The sequence below is a fragment of the Alternaria incomplexa genome (genome assembly GCF_024043165.1).
Source record: "Alternaria incomplexa strain BMP 0042 chromosome Unknown scaffold_6, whole genome shotgun sequence".
Lineage (NCBI taxonomy): Eukaryota > Fungi > Ascomycota > Dothideomycetes > Pleosporales > Pleosporaceae > Alternaria > Alternaria incomplexa.
Window position 1 is genome coordinate 428,461 of NW_026249855.1, and position 19,826 is coordinate 448,286.

At 53.3% G+C, this 19,826-nt stretch overlaps 6 protein-coding genes across 6 annotated transcripts; all 6 read right to left on the reverse strand.

Moving 5' to 3' along the window:
* Positions 1-506: 506 nt before the first annotated feature.
* J4E90_004708 (uncharacterized protein) lies at positions 507-4,392 on the reverse strand (the record flags this gene model as incomplete). The annotated part of the gene is made up of 3 exons (XM_051434272.1): positions 507-2,755; positions 2,808-3,324; positions 3,409-4,392. 3 exons carry the CDS (start codon positions 4,390-4,392, stop codon positions 507-509), a joined length of 3,750 nt encoding a protein of 1,249 aa, XP_051291528.1.
* A 1,182-nt stretch (positions 4,393-5,574) lies between these two features.
* J4E90_004709 (uncharacterized protein) lies at positions 5,575-6,110 on the reverse strand (the record flags this gene model as incomplete). The annotated part of the gene is made up of 2 exons (XM_051434273.1): positions 5,575-5,979; positions 6,105-6,110. The coding sequence occupies 2 exons, from the start codon at positions 6,108-6,110 to the stop codon at positions 5,575-5,577; spliced, it is 411 nt and encodes a 136-aa protein (XP_051291529.1).
* Positions 6,111-8,609: 2,499 nt separating this feature from the next.
* On the reverse strand, positions 8,610-9,152 carry J4E90_004710 (uncharacterized protein; the record flags this gene model as incomplete). The annotated part of the gene is made up of 1 exon (XM_051434274.1): positions 8,610-9,152. One exon carries the CDS (start codon positions 9,150-9,152, stop codon positions 8,610-8,612), a length of 543 nt encoding a protein of 180 aa, XP_051291530.1.
* Positions 9,153-11,750: 2,598 nt separating this feature from the next.
* On the reverse strand, positions 11,751-14,622 carry SEC24 (COPII subunit; the record flags this gene model as incomplete). The annotated part of the gene is made up of 5 exons (XM_051434275.1): positions 11,751-11,944; positions 11,998-12,128; positions 12,177-13,531; positions 13,584-13,736; positions 13,801-14,622. 5 exons carry the CDS (start codon positions 14,620-14,622, stop codon positions 11,751-11,753), a joined length of 2,655 nt encoding a protein of 884 aa, XP_051291531.1.
* Positions 14,623-15,069: 447 nt separating this feature from the next.
* J4E90_004712 (uncharacterized protein) lies at positions 15,070-16,103 on the reverse strand (the record flags this gene model as incomplete). The annotated part of the gene is made up of 3 exons (XM_051434276.1): positions 15,070-15,561; positions 15,608-15,733; positions 15,783-16,103. 3 exons carry the CDS (start codon positions 16,101-16,103, stop codon positions 15,070-15,072), a joined length of 939 nt encoding a protein of 312 aa, XP_051291532.1.
* Positions 16,104-17,136: 1,033 nt separating this feature from the next.
* On the reverse strand, positions 17,137-19,579 carry J4E90_004713 (uncharacterized protein; the record flags this gene model as incomplete). The annotated part of the gene is made up of 5 exons (XM_051434277.1): positions 17,137-18,184; positions 18,243-18,472; positions 18,528-18,943; positions 19,005-19,254; positions 19,316-19,579. The coding sequence occupies 5 exons, from the start codon at positions 19,577-19,579 to the stop codon at positions 17,137-17,139; spliced, it is 2,208 nt and encodes a 735-aa protein (XP_051291533.1).
* Positions 19,580-19,826: the final 247 nt, after the last annotated feature.

Genomic DNA, 19,826 nt, shown 5'->3' on the forward strand with positions numbered 1-19,826 from the left:
GGTGAGAGGTGGTAGGAAGGCTCAAAGTATGCTGCTGGAAGCTAGGAGTGTCTTGTGTAAATTGTTGGTGGATGAAGAGTGTAGGTTTGGGTGGCATTGCTGGCTTCTTATCGTATGCGTCTAGCTCAGTACGTGGTGGGAGGAACGATGCTGTCAAAGGACGTGTCGAAGTTAGTGAGCCTATTGGGAGGAAAGAACGACGAACCGTGTGACTGGAGGCGACTACGGGAGTAGTACAAAAATGCAAGAGCCATCAAGCAGCATACCTACAAGCCGGACCACCAATATTTCAATTTCTTCGATGAGGTCGATAACCTTGTGATATCTGTCAGTGCGAGTTACGAACCAGCGAAGGGCCTGTGTAGACACTCTCGGCAAAGTGTGAATGTACAAGCAAGCATTTCAAATCCATTCGTCATTCCCAGTGGTATCATCTATCCAAACCCTACAATAACAACCTTCCAGAACTCCAAACGTCATACAAAAGAGCACAAAAACAAGCCCCATCACCTCTTCTTCACTGCATCCTCCATGCGCCTGATAAGCGTCTTCAACCCAACGCCCTTCTCACAGTTGTTCTCAAGATACTCTTCCATCTTCTCCCTCACCTCCTTCATACCCTTCAGTACCGGCAATTTGTTCCCCTCTTCACCCTCAAGGTGCATGAGTGGGTTCAAGAGTAAATCAAGGCAGGCATGCCAGATATCTGTCTGCCAATATCTTTTCAAACTCTCTTTGATCTTGTACGTCTTCGTCGCTCCAGCACCAAGAGTAGCGCCACGTTCAGCAATGGTGGAGATATACTTGCCAAATAAGAGATTGTGAACAATTCCAGCGAGACCGTGGTAGTCGATCTGGTATGTCCACGGGCGTAGTTCCCGCATTTCGGCACAGTCAGCTTCAGTCGTTGGCCAATCCGCGATGAACTGCACGTCTGGCTTGAACGCCTTCATGTCGATACCGCGACCAAAGTCGATGAGTGAGACACCCTTCGCAGACCAGCCGTCACGCCCATCGCGCTTGTACTCTGAATCCCAATGCTCATCTTTTTGCAACCCATCAAAGCGGACGAGGATGTTGTCGCTTTTAAGGTCGCCGTGGATTACACCCTTTGAGTGAAGCGCCTCGACTGTGCGGAACAATTCGACAGTAAAGAACATCGCAAGTTGTTCGTCCATGACACCGTTGTCTCCCCTGGATAAGTTTACCAGGTCGAGCAAGGTCCCTTGATCTCTAAATTCTTCGACAAGATAGCATTCATCTTTGAAGACGTGCATCTCGTACGCATGAACAATCGAATCAGCCGCTCGAGATACACCAAGTCGTCGCTTGGCCTGTCGCATGATGTAGAACTCCCATGGGGTTGGTGGATCTTCCATCTTGATAGCTTCCAGATTCTTGCGCTTGAGGCCGAACTCGCCTTTGCCCATCTGCGAAGGCTTGTTCTCATCGTCGTCCTCGTCGGGGTCTCGGCTCTCAACCAGATAGACTGGAGCGAAAGCACCTTTCCCAAGCTCGCGTTTGACAGCGTATGTCCGCTGAGTTGTGGGAAACTTCAAGGTGGGGCAGACTGCAAGATTGGCTGTCTTGTCGTTCGCGCCCTTGCCCGATTTCAGAGCCTTAGTATACTTGCGGATGTCGGCTCCTTTTCCGTAGCTCTCCTCTGTGTCTGCGTAGTAGCCATCGTAGCTATCGAGCGGTGGCTGAATCTCCTGTAAAATGACCTTGCGGATGTTCTCGTCGACCGGATTGCACTGTGCATCCTGAATAATTGGACCATTCGGCTTTACTGGTTTCGGCGCAACCTCTTTCGCAGCCAATGGCTTCCGTTGCGGTTCGGCGATGGGCTCTTTGGGCACTGGTTTCGATTCTGTCAGAGCGAGCTTCGCAACTTTCCCTGAGCCATCAATAACCTGACTCAAGATATCTGAAAAGGCGCTACCGCAAGTATCATCATCGTCGTCGTCGTCGTCATCTTCAAGGATATCAGTGGTACCTTTCGATCGTGATGGTGTCTTGGTCGCGGGAGTGAAGTAGTCCTTGTTTGCATAAGCAGTGGCGATGCCTAGGGATGATTCCGTCTTCTCGACGATGGGCGTCATGAACGGCAGGCGGTTGTTAGCAGCCTGGGCTGGGTCTCGGTAGGGCTGCATAGCTGGAACGTAGTCCTCCGGTGGAACGGGAACGAAGCGGGTAGGTAGCGATGTGGGCGCTGAGGGCGATGTCGGAGTGACAACGTCAGAATCTTGCTGCTGTTCCATGTCGACATCTGCGCGTGTTACCTCGTTAAAAGAATCGTTCTGAGACTGATCAGATTGCTCTGATTCGTCATCTGATTCATCCTCTTGACCATCTTTAGGCACGTGCTTGCTCTCAGTAAAGTCAGACCACGCAGAGGCACTCTTGGTATCTGAAGCGTCGGAATCGCTTTCATCCTCGGCATCAACATCCAGCACCCTGGTGCCTAGTGTGAAATCTCCAGCTGTTGTCTCATCCCCGAACTCGCTCGTAGCGCCCGATATGCGACCGGTTGCCGTACTTTCGGCACCACTCGTGTAGTCGTCCTCATCGTCACCGCTGCTTTCATCACCACTTTGATTCTCGGAAGTGTTCTCATCGGCGTTCTTCAGTGGCTCGTTGAATATGTCGTAGATCTCGTCCATAGCTTCCTTGGTGTGGAGGGTCATTGTGGTCTCCGGGCCTGTCTTCTTTCGCCGGATTTTGGGCTTCGCTGGAGAATCGAGGTTGGCTTGGACTAAGACATGTTAGTACGTAAGTGACAGTCTCATATACAATCAAACACTCACTTGTCTGAGTCTCTCCGCGAACTTCTTTGACTTCCATGACCTTGATTTTCCTAGTCCTGTTGGCACGCTCCTCTCGTCTCGCCTTCTTAGCAGCCCGTGCCTTGTCTACATCTGCCTGTGAAGGCGGCGCATTCTCGTCGTTGTTCATATCATCGTCAACGCTGCCTTTCAGGGGCACGGTCTTGGGCTTAGGAGGCTGTTCGTAATCCTGTTTGGGCGCTAGAGGCGCGGCCTTTGGCTTTGGTCTTGCGGCAGCTTCTGCCTCCTCGGCTGCTTTCCTTGCCTGCTTCTGTTCCTTGCGGCGGATAGCATCCCAATCGTGGTCCATCCATCCCCTGTATTTAGCTCGAAGTTCTTCAAATGAGTATTCCTCTGACATGGGGTCCTCATGGTTAGGGTAAACCTGCTCCAAATCTACAAAGACTACCTCAAGCCTGCCGGTCCTAGGATTGACCGCTTGTTGATGTTCACGCAATGGATGGGGGCTGACATTCTCGTCATTTGGATTTGATTTGGTCTGAATACATGCATGGCAAACGCCCACCAATTAGTCCTGTGATCGTAAATATATGAAGGGGCTGATGTAGGCAGATCAACTCACCTCATCCTTGAAGATTGACATCTTTGGCATGCCCGTGTTCTTCTTTCCGACCTTCAGAGTCTCACCAGCCCAAGGGCGCGCTTCCGTTGCGTTCTCCTTCTTGCGGTCTGCGAGCGATCCAATGCTATCCCATCCTTCCATGCTACCAGTCGAGCCGGGCCTCGCGGCATCGTCGCCATCGGAAAAGATGGCAAGCTTAGCCTTCCCCGAGCGAGAAGCGCCTCCAGCAGGTTTTGGGGCACTTTGCGGTTGTGGACTCGGCGCACTCGGCGATACATGCGCAAAGGGGTCCATCTTAGCGGCGAGAGCTGGACGGACGGCGGGGAGTGCGGGGCTTGAGGGCTCGGGAACCTCTTGCGGGCGACTCTCGAGACGATGCTGGAATTCTCCGTACTTGCGAATCAGGCGCTCCACTGGACGGGCCTCGCGGTCAATGCCCAGGTTGTATATCTCCTCTGCTTGTGTGAAGCGGCCCGCGCCTTCTAACCAGGCCGCGAACTCTTCGTAGAATAGCGCAAGGTTCTCGCCGATGTTGTGTCGCGCAAGGTATGCGAATGTCTCGCGCGGCGCATCTGAGAAGAGATGGATGTAGTGCAGCCACAGCTTGAGGTAGCGGGCGTCGTTCTTGTACTGGGGTGAGGATTGGAAGGCTTTGGTCGCGCGCTCGAGCAGTGGGCAGAGTTGCGATTGAGGTGTGTTCTGCGCGGAGGGGTATGAGTCGAGTGTCCATTTGACATAACGGTCGTAAACATCTAACGGGTCGTCCGAGTCGTCAATTGCCATGAGCTCCTTCTCAAACTTGAGGCGGGCTGCGCTGTTCGCATCTTGCATCTGCGAAGGGGACAGCGTCTGACCAGCGCCGGAAGTCAACGGTGGCGTGTATAGCTGCGCGAGTGCTTTGGCGGAGCGGCCGCTGGGGATGCTCTGGATGTTTTCCTTCTGGCCTTCAATCACCTCGAAGTCGGTAACGTCGTCGGAACCCATGGCGCCGGGTGGGGGTATCACAAAGAAAGAAGAAGAAAAAGGAGGGTATCGGGAATACAGGCACAATACCTGCTGTCGACGTTGCTGCAAGCGGATGTGTATACCAACTCAGGGTACGCGGGGTTTGCATGTGGGATGATACGCTAGAACGCGCTTTGTCCTCTCCTGTCCTGGATCGTGTGTTGCCCCGACAACAATGCGCCGCCACCACGTTGGACACAACGTACTGTGTGAGACGGTTCAACCACAACTGAGTTACTAAGCACTCACAGGCGTATCTTATCATCACCTCCTAGAACCTCCCATCTAACGCCAGTCCTTCCTTGAGACCGCGAGTTTCTCTACAAGACTACTCCCTCAAGACAAGCAACCACGTTGGCTTCTTCTCCTAACAATGTTGCTGAGCTTATTATCGCCATCGATTGCAGAACCAGCTAGATCTACAATTAGACTTCATTCTCTTGAAATGTTCGAGAGTAGCACCGGGGTCGCTCCTGCCTCGTTCTGGCATGCGGATACAAGTCCCTAATAAACCTCATCGCACCAGCTTCACAACCTTTCTCAACCTTTTTTCTCACGCACACACACTCCCCCTCTCCCCTCAGTCTTCGTTATATATATATATCTCAGCCTTCGTTCACTCTGTCTTTCTCTCAGCTTCGTTCTCGCACTCAATTCTAAGACTCTGAACAATACCACCACAAAACGACTGATCAATCAACCAGGCATCCGCCAATTCTGTACAGCAGGTTCATCAGACTCACATACGCCGCCAGTTGTAAGCTCTGCCGCAGCTTCAGTCCCGCCAATCTCAACCACTTCCCTCGCAGCATCCATAGTAGCTGCAACACCAGAGCGCTCAACCGCCTAGGCATTAGAAGGCTGTATTGTTCCACACCTAAACCTATCTATCCAAGTACACCACTTGTCCATTCCTTGTCCACTAGAGACGCCTGCCAACCTTGGAATATACTATTATCCTTCAACCTCCTTGCTACTACCCTTCAACTTCTCTGCCATCATCATCCAACCTATCCAACCTATCCAACCTACCCAACCTATCCAACCTACCCAACCTATCCAACCTACCCAACCTATCCAACCTACCCAACCTATCCAACCTATCCAACCAAATCTTCCTCTCCCTCTTCCTCTTCCTCTGCACATGTATCTAACCTCATTTCAATCTTGCTCTTTCCCCGTGTACGCAATAGTCTCAATGCGTATGCGAGCTGCCCACTCTTCGTGATCGCAATCTGTTGATTCCAAATCAAAGGTGTGCTTGAAAGTAATGAGGCCGTTGGCGGGGTATTTGAATGACTTCTTCTTCCGCCTAAGGACCGCCGCGAACCTGGTGAGATCGACTTTATCGGGATCCAGATCGCTCATATCGCCCAGTTGCGGCTGATCGTCGTTAACGAGTAGATCTACGACACGGATGATGGCAATCTCATTCTCATTGTTGACAATGCGGATGCTGACATGTTTGTATAGGGTGAATGGGATCTTCTTCTCTGGCGAGAGATCGTCTCGGTCCCACTTCCAATTCTCGTCAGGATAAAACGGGAATTCGAGTAGCAGGTCGTTCTGATGGAGTCTGTGCATCTACGTCGCGGTAACGTTGATCCAGCGAAACAGCATCTGATGCCTCCAGCCCATGTGACACTGGTGGGCGAGCAGCTTCTGCCTGTTTATCTTGCTGAAGATAGGACAAACATGATCGTGGGTGGCATTCGGGTTGCCAAACTTCTCTTTGAATGTCTTGTCCTTAGTAAGAAGGCGTACAAGCGTTGCTCGAGCCACGTAGTACTCCTCGACCTGGTTGTTGAACCCAGCAACACAGTTCACTTTACTACTTCTCATAATGACATAATCACCAGTCTCTAGGCATCTGTCGCAGCAGGTCACAAGAAAGCACACATAGTCAAGCTCATCCGAGAAAGCATATACAAGTATGTTAAGAATGTCCAAGGACGACTATTGACCGTCCACTCTACTCATTACCAATGTTCATCATCAGTGACCCGTCCCACCAAAAACAGCACGACAGCACATCCTAATAGAGAGTCGTCATGTAAAAATAGAAACTGATCCCGAAAAAAAAAACTCCAGACTCCCGCTGTTCGATTTGGTATATCCCTAAAACGAAAGCAAAAACGTCATATGCACAAAGGCAAACAAAACAAAGGGAAAATGACATATGCCGGATCGGGGTATCCCAAGGAAGTTCGAGCAGGAGCTCCGATTGGTATCATATGGAAAGCGACAACAAGAGCCCTCACCTGGTCGGTGATATCTGAAGTGAAGGCAAGGGAAACAAAGCAAAAGACCGAGAGATTGTCATGCGGAACTGGAGGTAAAACACCAGACATGTGTATCATTGCGTAAATCATAGGAGATTCGTTATTGTTCTTCGAGGTCGTGACATCGTGGCTGTGCTTTGAAAAACTCGACGTAAATTGATGATGGCGATGTGTGATGTAAAGGCGGTGAGGAAGCAATCAGCTGACCTAATTCAAGAGCGGTTCTCTACGGCTTGCTCGCCAGTGGCGACGGCAACTAACGCTTCTAAGCGTCTCATATCATTGTTGGCTGTCTGCTGCGGTAGCGGCTGACCGAACGTTGCGGGTCCCCGCTCGGGTTCTCGTTGCGGTCGATAGCTTGAGCTCGAGTTGGAGAGACTGTGGCTATGATAATGGTGTGGCTGCGATTGTAATGGATGCGGCCTTTCCATAATTGACGCTTGTGACTTGTAATCTTCGACGACTGGCGTTTCGACATATCCATTGCTCCCCACGATGTTCGGATGATGTTCCCAAATCGTCCCTGGAGTGGGAACGCCTTCGCTACTGCTACTATCTTCAGGGGATGTTCTCTGCATAGCTCTTTGTGGTTGACTGACAGGTCCGTTATACCACGCCTGTCGCTTGTTCTTTCGGGGCGTCGTAGGCTGTTCTTGCGAAGTCCTGGGCGAAGCGTTGATGGAAGGGATCTGGATTGGCTGAACGTTAGAAGGTTGCCGACTAAAGTACCCATGAGCGGTCGTAGGGCGTGTAGCATTCGCTCGTCCCGCACTGCCAGGGTATGGTTGCGACCATTGTGGTTCTCTCTGAGAACTTGGGCCAGCAATGTTCAGACGGTCAATTTCCCAAGAAATACTAGTTCTTTTGTGGTGACCCCTGTGAGGCGGAGGCGGGTGCTCCATCGGCGCGTGATATGTGAGTGGACGAGCTGGGGCGTCTACTTGCATTGGACTTGGCTGGCGTCGAGGAAGCGGAGGGGGTGCATGGTCGAAGCTTTCAATTCCCGGAAGACGGGTAGTTTGAGAAGCGGCCGGAATTGAAGTAAACGTGGGCCGATCCGCGTCTGGCGTCTGGTGATAACCAAGCCCACTGGTCGCTGGTCGAGGCCCAGTATGCCCCCAAGTTCCTGGATGCCACGTACGTCGCCTCCAGTCGGCATCTGCGTTTGAATCTCTCCTCGACTCTGAGAATTGAGATGCTGTTGGGCTCGCATATGCGCTGCTTTGGGCTGAATAGCTGGGTGCGGCAGTCGACTGCAGAGGTGTGATGTACGTGGAAGGACCCTGTCCTGGAGGACCAGAGAAAGGATTGCCGCTAGACGAGATGGATTCTCGGCGTCCTGGAAGAGGTGGTCCAGCCCATGAGACTGGCCTGGACGAAGACGAAACGGGAGATTGTATAGTGGACCCGTAACGAGCGGGGCTGCCAGTAACTGTCGAGAAGGTAGCGGATGTGGGCGTTGTAGGCGCGATGGACTGCGTGTCATACTCGACAGGCCCAGGAGAACCCATCATCGGTGGGTCATACGCGTTCATTGTGTTGAGCGACAGGCGGGCCCTCGCGCTAGCACCGCCATCACTGGCCATGGCCAAAGGTGGTGGCCTACGTCGAATGTCGGGAGAAGGTGCCGCGCTCATGGTCGAAGCGGTAGAGATTATGCTTGAAGCTGAGAGGTTTCTGCTGTGGCCTCTGCTATGGCCACCTGTGCTGCCTAGTGTGTTCGCTCGAGATCGGTTTCCAGGTGGTCTTACTCTGTCGGTCCGGATCTGCCTTTGGAACCTCGTACCCGTTGCAGCTAGCGATTCCGAAGGTATGTCTTCGTTGACGTGGACTGTTTGGGCATGTTGTCGGAGGTTGTCGAGTCGCGAGAATCGCCGGGAACAGTGACATTGGAAGGGTCTTTCACCAGTATGCTTACTGCAGTGTGTTAGCAACGTAAAATGCCGTATAGTGCGCTACGTACCGAATGTGTCGTGCCAGATGCTCACTTCTCGTGAAGCTTAGATTGCACGGAGGAAAGTCGGTACAAAAGAAGCGTTGTCCTTTCTTCTTTTTAGACGGCCGGTTGGAATCGCTGGTTACGCTATCGTTGTCCGATCCGTCTTTCTCGTCATCATCCCCATCACCCATATGCACATCTTGTCCCGAGGTTGTTGGCCTATGCGAGTCCTCTCTACTTTGTTCGCTCTTGTTCGAAGCTGAAGGTGTCTCGCTCAGCTCGCGGCCGGGTGTAAACGGCGACGAGGGCAGTGGTCGCTGACCAACAAGACCCGCAAAGGTATTGCGTGTAGGTGTCTTAGCCGATGGGTCTTCGGTACGGATCTCTTCGGTCGCTTTCGATTCGGCAAAGAACCTGCTGTTCGGTCGAGGAGTAGTCGGTGTCGTCTCGTCACCCGGGCGGCCCTGTGGCGCATCTGGGACCGACAATGTGGTGTTGACTGCTTGGAAAGTAGACATGTTGGAAGAGGCGGTGACCAGCAGTCTAACGATAGCCACCTCTTGTTCCGTGTCGTGCTGAGTGAGCCGCGCAAGTCTGCGGAGACGAGCGCGTATAGCTTACAACCTGCACGAGGGAGCTCGCTTTGGTAGCGCCGGTGATGTAAGACTGGAGAGTTAATGCAGGCGCAGGTCCCAGGCGGGTTGCCTCGAGCGGCGCAATCAGTATGATACTGCGGGTGGTCCCTTCCTGGAGCGGATGTGGGAAGGCTGAAACGATATGATGACGAATAGAGGGCGGCGTTGCAACAACATCCGGAGTCAGCGCCCAGCGAGCAAGGTCAAACAAAATCTACGAGGTCGTGTTAAATTCGATCGTTGCGTCGTAAAATCGTCAAGTTGGTGTCGCCCAAAGGTGTACCAGTGGTGAGGGTTGAGCAACCACGGATACTCGGACTTTGGGCTGGGTATGATAAGGCGCGGGATGGGATGCCTCAGGTGGCGGGGAGATTGGCCCCTCTTTGACGCAAGACTCGATGCGCACAAGGGCTCGAGTAGGAGCGGCAGGATGCGGCTCTTGTGGCGATGCAGCTAGACTGTGCAAGACCCGGGTATGAAGGCAGAGGAGCAGGTGTCGATGCAGGAGAGCGGGATTAGAACGAACTCACGATTGCGTCGCAAATGCACGAGGAGGGGTTGGTAAGGCACAGGACGGGATCTTAGCGGCTTTGTCGTGCGCCCTGGACGGACGGCCTGGCAGAAGGCTGGGGTTAGAGTCCGATCCACCTTGCGACGAAGGCACATCTTGCCTGCAGATCCTTGGAATTAGCGATGCTTGGCCCGCCGACCCAGACATGATGAAGAGGTGCAGCTGAGCCCCAGAGTATGCTCGTCCGCCTGTCAGACCATAGTACGTCTGCAAGCCCTGATGAGCGCATCTGCCGTCAAGCAATCGGCCTGGCTGCAGGACATGGCATCATATTGTGCGGCGGGGCACTGGGCAGCACTGCCTGTTTCCGGTTGCTAACAACGGTCATGGCACATGCTTGCAGCGATGGGTCAAGAACCTGACTATTTGCTCTAGGTCGTGCGTTATGGCCGGGACCTGAGCACGCTGGATATTGATGACGAAACACCTACCAACGCCCGCTGCCGTTTCACGTGTTATCAGATAGATCGGGACCAAGATGGCTGGCTATGCCATGGACGCGCCGGCGCGTTTGGCCAGTCCCCCAAGACAAGTTGCGCGCCTGGGAGAAGACAGCCATAAGCAGACGAGCATGGCGTCGGCCGCCTGGCGAAGCTGACAGTGCCATGCCCAAGTAATTGGTTGACGCGGATAGTCGCTGCAAGCTAGCAGCGTGGGCGAGCGCCGATGCAAGGGGACTCGACCAGATCCACAAAAAGTGTTGTACCTTTGTACCTTGCCGAAGCGAAAGGCTAGCATCCGTGGTTCTGCCGGACTTCAGCGACTCAAATTTTGCGTCTTTGCAGCGCGAAAGGCGCCAGGCGGCTGTTGAACGAGGCGGTCAGAGACGGTAGTCTGTCCCCTGGCGTTGCCTGGCGTTGGGCTTTGAGCGGTGCGTGACAGTTTGTCGCCATCACACTCTATAGCTCGGAAGCGCTGACAGAAAGGCGGAGGACCCAGTGGCCCGACTAGTTCCTGGCAAGCAGTGTATGATTCGAGGGAATCTGGCGGACAGACGCGGGATGATACCATGGATCGCGAATATCGTGGTCATCTGCGCGGTGCGCCTCGTTGCGTCGTCTGTACCGTACTTTGTCCCTTGTATGCTTCAAGATTCCGCTTCCGGTGCCTAAACGAGACGCAATATTGCTATTGACACGTTGCGTAGGCGCATCCCCACACGAGGATCGTGCGCCGTGCCTACAAAGAAAACACTCGTCCTTCCTGCAGCGGCAGCTGGAGGATTGGTGAAACACATAGTGTATGCAGGCCTACATGTTCAAAATAGTAGCTTTACCGAATCATGCGGGCTTGTGTTAGCGGGCGAGCCAGATGTCTGGACGCTTTTGTCGCCAGCGGTGGCGTTGGTGTTGAGGGAGCCGTGCATTACTCGCGCTCATGGTGAGGTTAGCGATAGTGGAGTCAACGCTCGGAACGTGCCTGTGCCTGCCTCCAGCCGTGTGATAGCCCGTGCGCGAAGCGCGAAGACCGAGGTATGACTCTTATCGATTATCGAGCAACTCAAGATGCACACGGGGAAAGCCTGTCTTGCATACACGTTAACCGCAGGCCCCTCCTCAGTACTCGCACAACAGCTTAGCACTACGTTTCATCGCCATGCATTGACGCCGTGTGGCAATGACGGGCAGCTGCCTCGCCGCACAACTGTGGTACATTGACACAGCCGAGGTGGCCAAGAACAAACAGATGGAAGCTGGTATCACATTGCTGCTGTATAAGTCACGATTCGCTTGGTGCGACTCCCAGTCATCACTCCACCGCCCAAGCAATGTTGATTTCTTCTTCGGATCTTGCGCCAATGCGGTATCGACCCGCCCAATCCACACCGCCTAATGAACAAGTGCCTAAATCTATCCGATGCTTACTGCACAACCTAGGTGGAACGTCAGTCTTCTCTTCGGGCAGCTGACTCATTGATATACCTTTTCTCGGAGTTTGCTGATCCATTGGACGATGCTTTCACCCTGGTCTGCCCGGTCTTCGACAAGGAGGGTCTGTGTCCATAGCTTGAGGGCTGGGTCGCCGTCTTCCTTGATAATGTACAGCGTAGGTAGAGTAATCGAGCCCACGCCCTTTGACTTGTGGTCTCTTGATTTCTCGACGACTATATTGTATTAGCACTCTGGGCTGTATAAATCATCAGTAATGTCAACTCACCAGCTCGCACTCGCTCGGAGTATTCGTTGTCAAGAAGTGGTAATGAAGCTTTGCCCTGTTTCAATTGTGTGCGGTCTTCGACGCCAAATACATCATTCAGAAGCGCAGGGACGGCATCTCGGCCAATCCATCTAGTCACGTTAGCTCAGTCTCAATAATGAATCTGCACTTGTACTTACAAGAACTGGTTTACACCGTCATCCAGGAGGTAAAGACCGTACGGCACAATGGCTGCACTGGAAAGGTTCAACGCTGGTGGCATGGTGATTTGACCGGTGGTAGGCTCTGGTACACCAGCATCATCAGGCATATCGTGGAGCGAGTAGAAAGACGGGTAGATGTACTGCGTGAGTAGACGCAATGGCAGCGTAGAAAGGAGGTCAAGAGCTGCTGATCGGAGATCACTCGGGATTTGAGCGCTCTTACGAAGACCAACGTTCTTGATGAGTCCCAAGAACAGTATGGGAAGAGCGCGAAGGTTTTGCGGTAGTTGTAGCCCACCACCGCCCATGCTGCCGCCTGCCAGCTCCTTTCGATACGTTGAGAGTATCTCGATGATCTTGGCCTGTAATGCGTCTCGTGCTGCGTCAAGACCGCTCGACAATGCTCGCTCAACTGCCTTGTGACTGAAATAGGTAGTGATCGCTTGTGCGTCCGCTGATGCATAAACTGACGCCAGGCTCTCAGTCGTAGGTACAGCAAGAGTCAGAACTCTGATACGGCGCTGACCACTTGAGGTAGTGTGAAGCACAGCGGCCTGGAGACAGGCGAATGGCTTGGAAATTGTTTCGTCGATAGCGACCTCGATTACTACAGCTTGATCTCTGGGGTATGCTGGGAAGGCGCAGAGGTCGGACGAGCGGTTGAAGAAGTTTCCGTAGAATGCAGACATCCTCAATCCGGTGGTAGCGCGCACTCGGAGAACGGCCTCTAGACCGATCTCAGCAGACAGATAGTCAGCCAGTTCGGTTGCAATCTTGACGACATCCTCTTGTCTTGCCGCATTCCATCCAGGGTAAAAGTATGTCTGACCAGCCGTAAATCGTGGAAGGTTGCTCAGCGTCGCAACATCTTGGTACTGCGAGGAGAATAGGAACATATCCACCGACACCTGGTTCTTAGAGCATTCTACCGCAAAACTCTTGTACCAGTTGTTCGCAGGCTGCAACAAACTGCCTTCTTTTCCGGTGCCCAGTAGCGACTTGTCTTCTCGAGGGCTCAATGCTGCATGGCCAACGTTGGGTAGCGATGCGGCAATGACAGTCAACTTTCCTCCGAGTGGGGAAATGAGCTTATGTGCGGATCGGAGAGCTGAGCCCAGCGCAAAGCCAGGGACGTGTGTGTTTTGGAACATGGTCGGGAGGCGGTCAAGGAACGTCTCGATGTTGTTGCGACATTGGCTGAGGCTGACCAGGAGGTCCGAAGGCATAGGAAGGTAGGGCTCATCGAGGTCGGAAACTACGAGCTGCTGCGGTTCGTTGGATTCGCTGTTGTCCGGAGGAATGCCGAAGAAGTGCAAACCATTGTCGACCGCCTGATACAGAGTTAGCTTGCGCACCATATGCCTTCGAACGCGCATTACTGACCATAAATCCAATGCGTGTCCGGCCGTCTGCGTTTGGTATCCGGCCGAGCGACTCCTTGATGACCCTCGAGACAACCGCGAGCAAGCCGCTGTTGACAGCGCCTTGTGTGCAATCTAGCAGGATGTAGTAGCATAGAGGCTGTGGAGGGCGGACCTGCAGAGATAGAGGTACGAAGTCAGCGTTTGTCTCACAAGCACTTCGTACAGCCAGAACTTACCATGTATTCCTGAGGCGCAACAAATTCGGTCACGGCATAGTTGAGCTCGGGTCTCTGCCAGCGGTCCACGCTCTTCTGCTGTGCTGCATCCCAATCGAATGCCTGAGGAACGTCGTTGGTCAGGTTGCACATGTTGCACCTCCACCTGTGTCCATGATCCAGAAATGAAACGAAGGGATTGATGTAGGCGCGGCATCGTCGACAACGGCTGATGACCTGGTCATGCACTACTGGCACAGGGTCCTCCGAGTCGTGCAAGCTCGCATATGGGCTTATAATGAGGGCGAAGGGAAGCTTGCTCTTCTTGAGTAGCGAGTGGTTGGTAGGGATGGTGTTGAGCGTACATCGCAGGTATTTACTCGATTCGTTCGCGAACTCGGAGGGGGTGGCCGCGGCATTGGACGGCAGGTTGATGGGAGGAGGAGGGTTGTACAGCTCCGAGACGTGGAAGGGCTGCGCAATGAGGTCCGAGGGAAAGAGCTGGTTCTGCTGGGTAGCCGCGACGGGTTGTTGAACTTGCGGAGCTGCTTGGCCCTGGCCTAGGTTCATCTGCCCGAACTGCTGGTTGAGGGCATTCGGATCTTGAGCCATGGGCTGTCCATAGCCTTGGGCTGGCGCTCCATAACCCTGTGCTGATGCTCCATAGCCCTGAGCCGGGGCGCCGAACCCAGGAGAAGGTGCTGCTCCGTATGCAGGCGTTTGAGCTCCATAGCCAGGTACTACTGGTGGGGGGACTCCTCCAGCTTGGGCGTCTGGTGTATTCGCGCCGAATTGGTATCCCGTTCCTGCTGCGTATCGATCTCTCTTTTTGCGGTCCGCCATGGCTACGGCAGCGGAGACTGTGAGTGGAAGAGGTGGAAAGTAGTGGTAAGGGGATTGGCGGTGTTGGCGGGCGTGCGCGTGAATTTAGATACGACGTAGAGCTCGATGTGTCTTCTTGGGGAACGGCACATTCCGCGCTAAGAGGTCCCCGCCAAATATGCACGGACAATTCTAGGGTTTAGGTGGGACCTTATACACGGCCCAGGGCACTTCTTACACATTCATCATCACCTTCAGGCACCCATCCGAATTATGTGCTCGATTGGCTCGAAACCTTTGTTACATCACTTTAGGCACCACTGAGATTATCTGCGCAAACGTGTCATTACGAAATTACCTCATGCTACAGAAGAGAAGACACAATCGGGATATGTATCAAATCATTAGTACACGCAGACAAAAGGAAATGTCTCCAGAGAGCTACCCCGAAGTCGCAATCTCTTCAATTTAGGCCACGTTGGAAACCTCCTGTCTGGGAGCCTCCTCCTGTTGCCTTTCCAGCCTCTCTACCCTATCAGCCTCTTCCAAGGGGTATGGAGCGGAGCCCGCCTTGTCATACTGCTCGCCCACAGGACTCTCACTTCGTACTGTACTCCCATACGTAGTAGATTCGGGACCCGGCGTGCCAGTCGTCCCTCCTAGCCCGACTCCTGGTGCTGCTGCGCCTGGCATTGCACCCACTCCGAGGTTGCCTGCACTCGAATGGATAGGCTCGACCTCTAATCGGTACTGGCGAAGATCATCTTCAGCGTCATTGAGGACCTGGCGCGCTGTTTCTGCCTCTGCGAATGGAGGGTGTACATCGCCAGGTACAATGGGCGTATCGTCGACGAGGTTCAAGAGACGGCGAGCGTGCTTGGCTAGGATGATCTGCTTCTCAGCACGTTCGATGGTGGCTGCGAAGTGGTGGTCGTATGCCTCCTTGAACTTCTGACGGGTCTGTATCGGTCAGCAGACGATACAAGTCAATTCTGACTCAACGTACAATGTTGGTGAGTTGCGCTTCGGCCACCAAGCTCTGAGCCTCCGCGCGGACGAGCTCCTGTTCGAGCTGGGGAATCTTAGTACTCTGAGGTTCCTTGTATTTCAGCTTCGCGATCTCATCCGAAACCTATGATCTGGTTAACATGAAGTATGCTGACTATAGCCGTAGAACACACCTTAGTTTTGTGATCGCGACTTGGCTGCACCGAGCTCTCTGTGTTGCGAATCTGCTTCAGGACGCCTCGATATTCCTCCAGTTGTTGCGCATAGATGTCTTCTTGCTCTGCGATCTCTGCGAGCAACACTCCGAGCTTGTCCGAGACCTCCGAAATCGACTCGTCTTCTGTAGCCTCGCCCCATTCGGAGAGCTGCTGAGCAATGCCGACCCGTTCGCGTGCCGCAGCCTCGTAGGCACCAATCGCGTGGTTCTCCGATTTGATGATCTTGAACAGCCTCTTCGAGAGTTCCGGCTGCTGAGTACCTCGGAGTGAAGCCATAGTAAAGCGGTGCTTGGGCGCGGACTTCTCCCCACTGCCGCTGGTGCTCTTTTTCGAGCGCACTGAGAGTGATCGATTCCTGCGGAAGAACACCAAGGTCAGCGATCGCGAAAGCCATGTACACAGAGGTATGCAAGGTGAACATTGACCCGTTCATGCGAATGCGCATGAACACCGGAAACGGGAAGTCGCAGAAGTGGAGATAGTTCGATGCGCGTCATGGTGTAGTATCTAAGAGGACTCGTAAACTGACTTACATGTTGAGGCTATTGTTCTTATACTGTTTCTAGAGACCTATGACCCATTAGCATTGCTACTTCACGCGCCGCGAGAGCACGCGCATCGCTGCGCAGTCTGCGAGTAATGGTACTGAATTGTGGAGACATACCTGTATGAGAGTATAAAAAACCCGGTCGCGACGTTTCTAGGATCAACGTACTGGGCAGAGAATCGTTACCGTTTGAGTTTTGGGAAGCGGGGGTCAGCCTGGGGGGAAGTTGCGCAGGAGCCGGTGATGTCATAGCCGGGCCCGGAAGCTGCGCATCGCGAACATTGGCACCTACAGCCAGTCACACGTCCATTACTGCCGAACCATCCGTGGGCGCTTGCCTTTACGTTTCTTGTACTACTTTGTGCCTCTTCGGTTTCTGTACCTCAACTTGTCCGGTAGAGGTATTCGCTGCGTTTCACGTAAGGAACCTTTTCGAACTCCCGAGACCCACTGCAATATGAGGCTCGAGGAGCAATCTACTTACGACGGCGTCATCTCAGGGTCGCATGATCATGATCAGACCACGTTGGAGAAAAATGAGGCGACAGAACTCAGGTCAGTGTTCATGCCCTGAGCTTTGATGCTGAGATAGCGCTTCTTCACACACAAGAGTCATGGTCATGTGTTCAAAAAGTGTCGTTGTGTCTAACTATGTAGATGTATGCAAATGTATTGTTTCTTGAGCGCGCAACAGCACCTCGAGTCGCGAACACGTGAACAAACCGAAAAGAACTACATCGCAGTCACCTCAGCATATTTTCCCTAGTTGTCCAATGGGTATCTGTCGAAGAACTTGAAAGTCTTGAGACCCTCAGAAAGCTGGTCCACAACCGCCGACACGTCGCTCGCAGTGTAGACACCAGGAGTGGAAGCCTCGATGCCAGCAGCGCCGAAAGCAGTGTTGCCAGATCCGAGCACACCAACGGGCTTGCCGAAACGGTAGCCGTCCTGGAGAATCTGAAGAGGACGGCCGGCAGGGTAGAGAGTCGAACGGGCGCTGGCGGTCGCGTTGCGGCTGGGTGCAGTTGTGGAGTTGGAGTTAGCGAGACTAGGGATGGACGCGAAGAGACTTTCTGCGCTCCCATCGATGAGAATGGCATCGAATTGGATGGCAGAAGTAGCAGAGTAGGTCTGGTCAATGCTGGCGCCGAGGTGCTCGGCGACGACAGTCATGCCAACATTGAGATCAGCGAGAGCTGACTTCAACGCCTTTGCATTGTCATCAGAAGAACCCGCGCTAGTAAGATAGCCGACCTTGAGTCCATCGAGCTTGAGCAAAGGCTCACCAGATGCGCTGACGCCAATGGTCTTGTTGTCGTGGTAGTAGGTGTCGTCGGCTTCCGGTGCGGTCATGCCTAACGCCTCCGCAACCCTTACGGCGATGTCGTGAGAGATGCGGTTGAGCTGGATGAGCACGTTGTTCTTCACAACCTCGCTCTTCAGTTGCGAGGTCTCGAAGCGCATCGCGTTGATGACAAACTGCTGCTCAACGGGCAGAAGAGAGTTGAAGAAGAGACGGGGCTGACTCCATACATCGGCAAAGGTGCTGGAGACGGCTCTGACAAGCTTTCCACTCGTTCCGCGGCTTGGTGCTGTAAAGAATCCACGACCGGTGCTCTGATTTGCTTGCTTCGGGGAGCCTTCGTTGAGAGTGTTCGGGGAGTAGGCGGCGGTGTTGAGGGGAATGTACATCTGGCCGGCACCGTCCCTCTCGTTGTTGTGAACCGGTACGCGAGGCTGGTTGATGGGAATTTGTTCAAAGTTGGGTGATCCCATGTTGCGGTTGAGTTGAGTGTCGAGGTACGAGTACCTATACATGCGTCAGTGATGGTCTCACTTGGCGTGTGTATACGAGGAATTATACTAACATTCGTCCTTGTAGAAGCGGGTCTTCGGTGATGTCTACTCCGCGCACAAGATGTCCTGGCTGGAACATAATCTGCTCAGTCTCGGCGAAGTAGTTGCGTGGGTTGCGGTTCAGGGTCAGCTTTCCAAGAGGCGTGAAAGGCACAATGTCCTCAGGTACGATCTTGGTAGGATCAAGAAGATCAAAACCCCATCGAAGCTGGTCTTCCTCTTCCATGATCTGAGCCTCGAACTGTGGAAATATAGTTAGCTATCTTCGCTTTTGCACAAAGCTAAGAGTTACTTACCACCCACTCAGGGAAGTAGCCCTTGTCGATGGAGTCGAAAAGGTCCTGTCGGTGCAAGTCCGCGTTCATACCAGCAGCCATTTGCGCCTCTTCCCAAAGGAGCGAAGCCTTTCCTTGGAGCGACCTGAAGCGGAACTTCACCAGCTTGGACTTTCCGGCGTCAGTCACGAATCGAAATGTGTGGATACCCCATCCATCTGTGTGCCTGTAGCTTCGGATGGTACCATGACCAGACATAGCCCAGAGAAGGGTATGCATGGAAGATGGTTGCTGACTGAAGAAGTCCCAGGCCGAGTCGTGAGCCGTTGCCGCTTGAGGAATCTCAGAGTCAGGCTTGGGCTTTACCGCATGGATCAGGTCTGGGAACTTGATGGCATCCTGAATGAAGAAGACAGGGATGTTGTTTCCAACGATGTCTACAGGTAGGCCGCGTTAGCAAGATGAAATCTTCTCGAGGTGCTACAGCTGGATACTTACCAAAGTTGCCCTCATCAGTGTAGAAGCGTACAGCGAAACCGTGCACATCTCGGACTGTATCAGCCGATCCACGCGAACCAGCCACAGTTGAGAATCGAATGAAGGTGGAGGTCTCCTTGCCAGGCGCGTTCAAGAAGGAAGCTCCCGTGATGTTGGACCAATCTCCATAGGAAACAAAGGTTCCATGGGCACCTGCTCCACGAGCATGAACAGCACGCTCAGGAACGCGCTCATGATCGAAGTGCATGATCTGTAGAGATGTGGAGTTAGTATGTATCGTAATGACTGATGTTGTTATGAGTACAACTCACCTTTCGTCGAAAGATCTGGTCCTCCAGTAGTGATGGGCCACGCTCACCAGCCTTGAGAGCGTTCTGGTCTTCAATTGGCCCTCCAACGGGGTTGGTCAGGTAGGTACCCTTATCGTCGACTTCATACTGGGCCATGAACTCATCCGTGGACATAGCTTGGGGGCTGTCGTCTCGACGAACGACAGACTCGCCATCCATGTAGGGACATCCTGCATTGGCAACATGTAGCAGTGCAGTGACCGCTGTCAAGATTTGAGTCCTCATATTGAAGTAGAAGATGTTCTGTGAGACGTGAAGAGTGCAGAAGGGCGGACCTAGGCGATTTATACTGTCACCCTGCGTCTCTAGGTCACGCCAACAGACCTGCTTGGTACCTGTACCCTTCTAAAGCTGCTAGCTTGGACCCTGGTACTCTGCAGTCCTGGATTATCAAATGAAAATACTTGCATTTGAGCAGGCGAGCATCATGGCAGGTTTGGGAAATTCCCAGGCTAGCGGTGTCCACTCACAA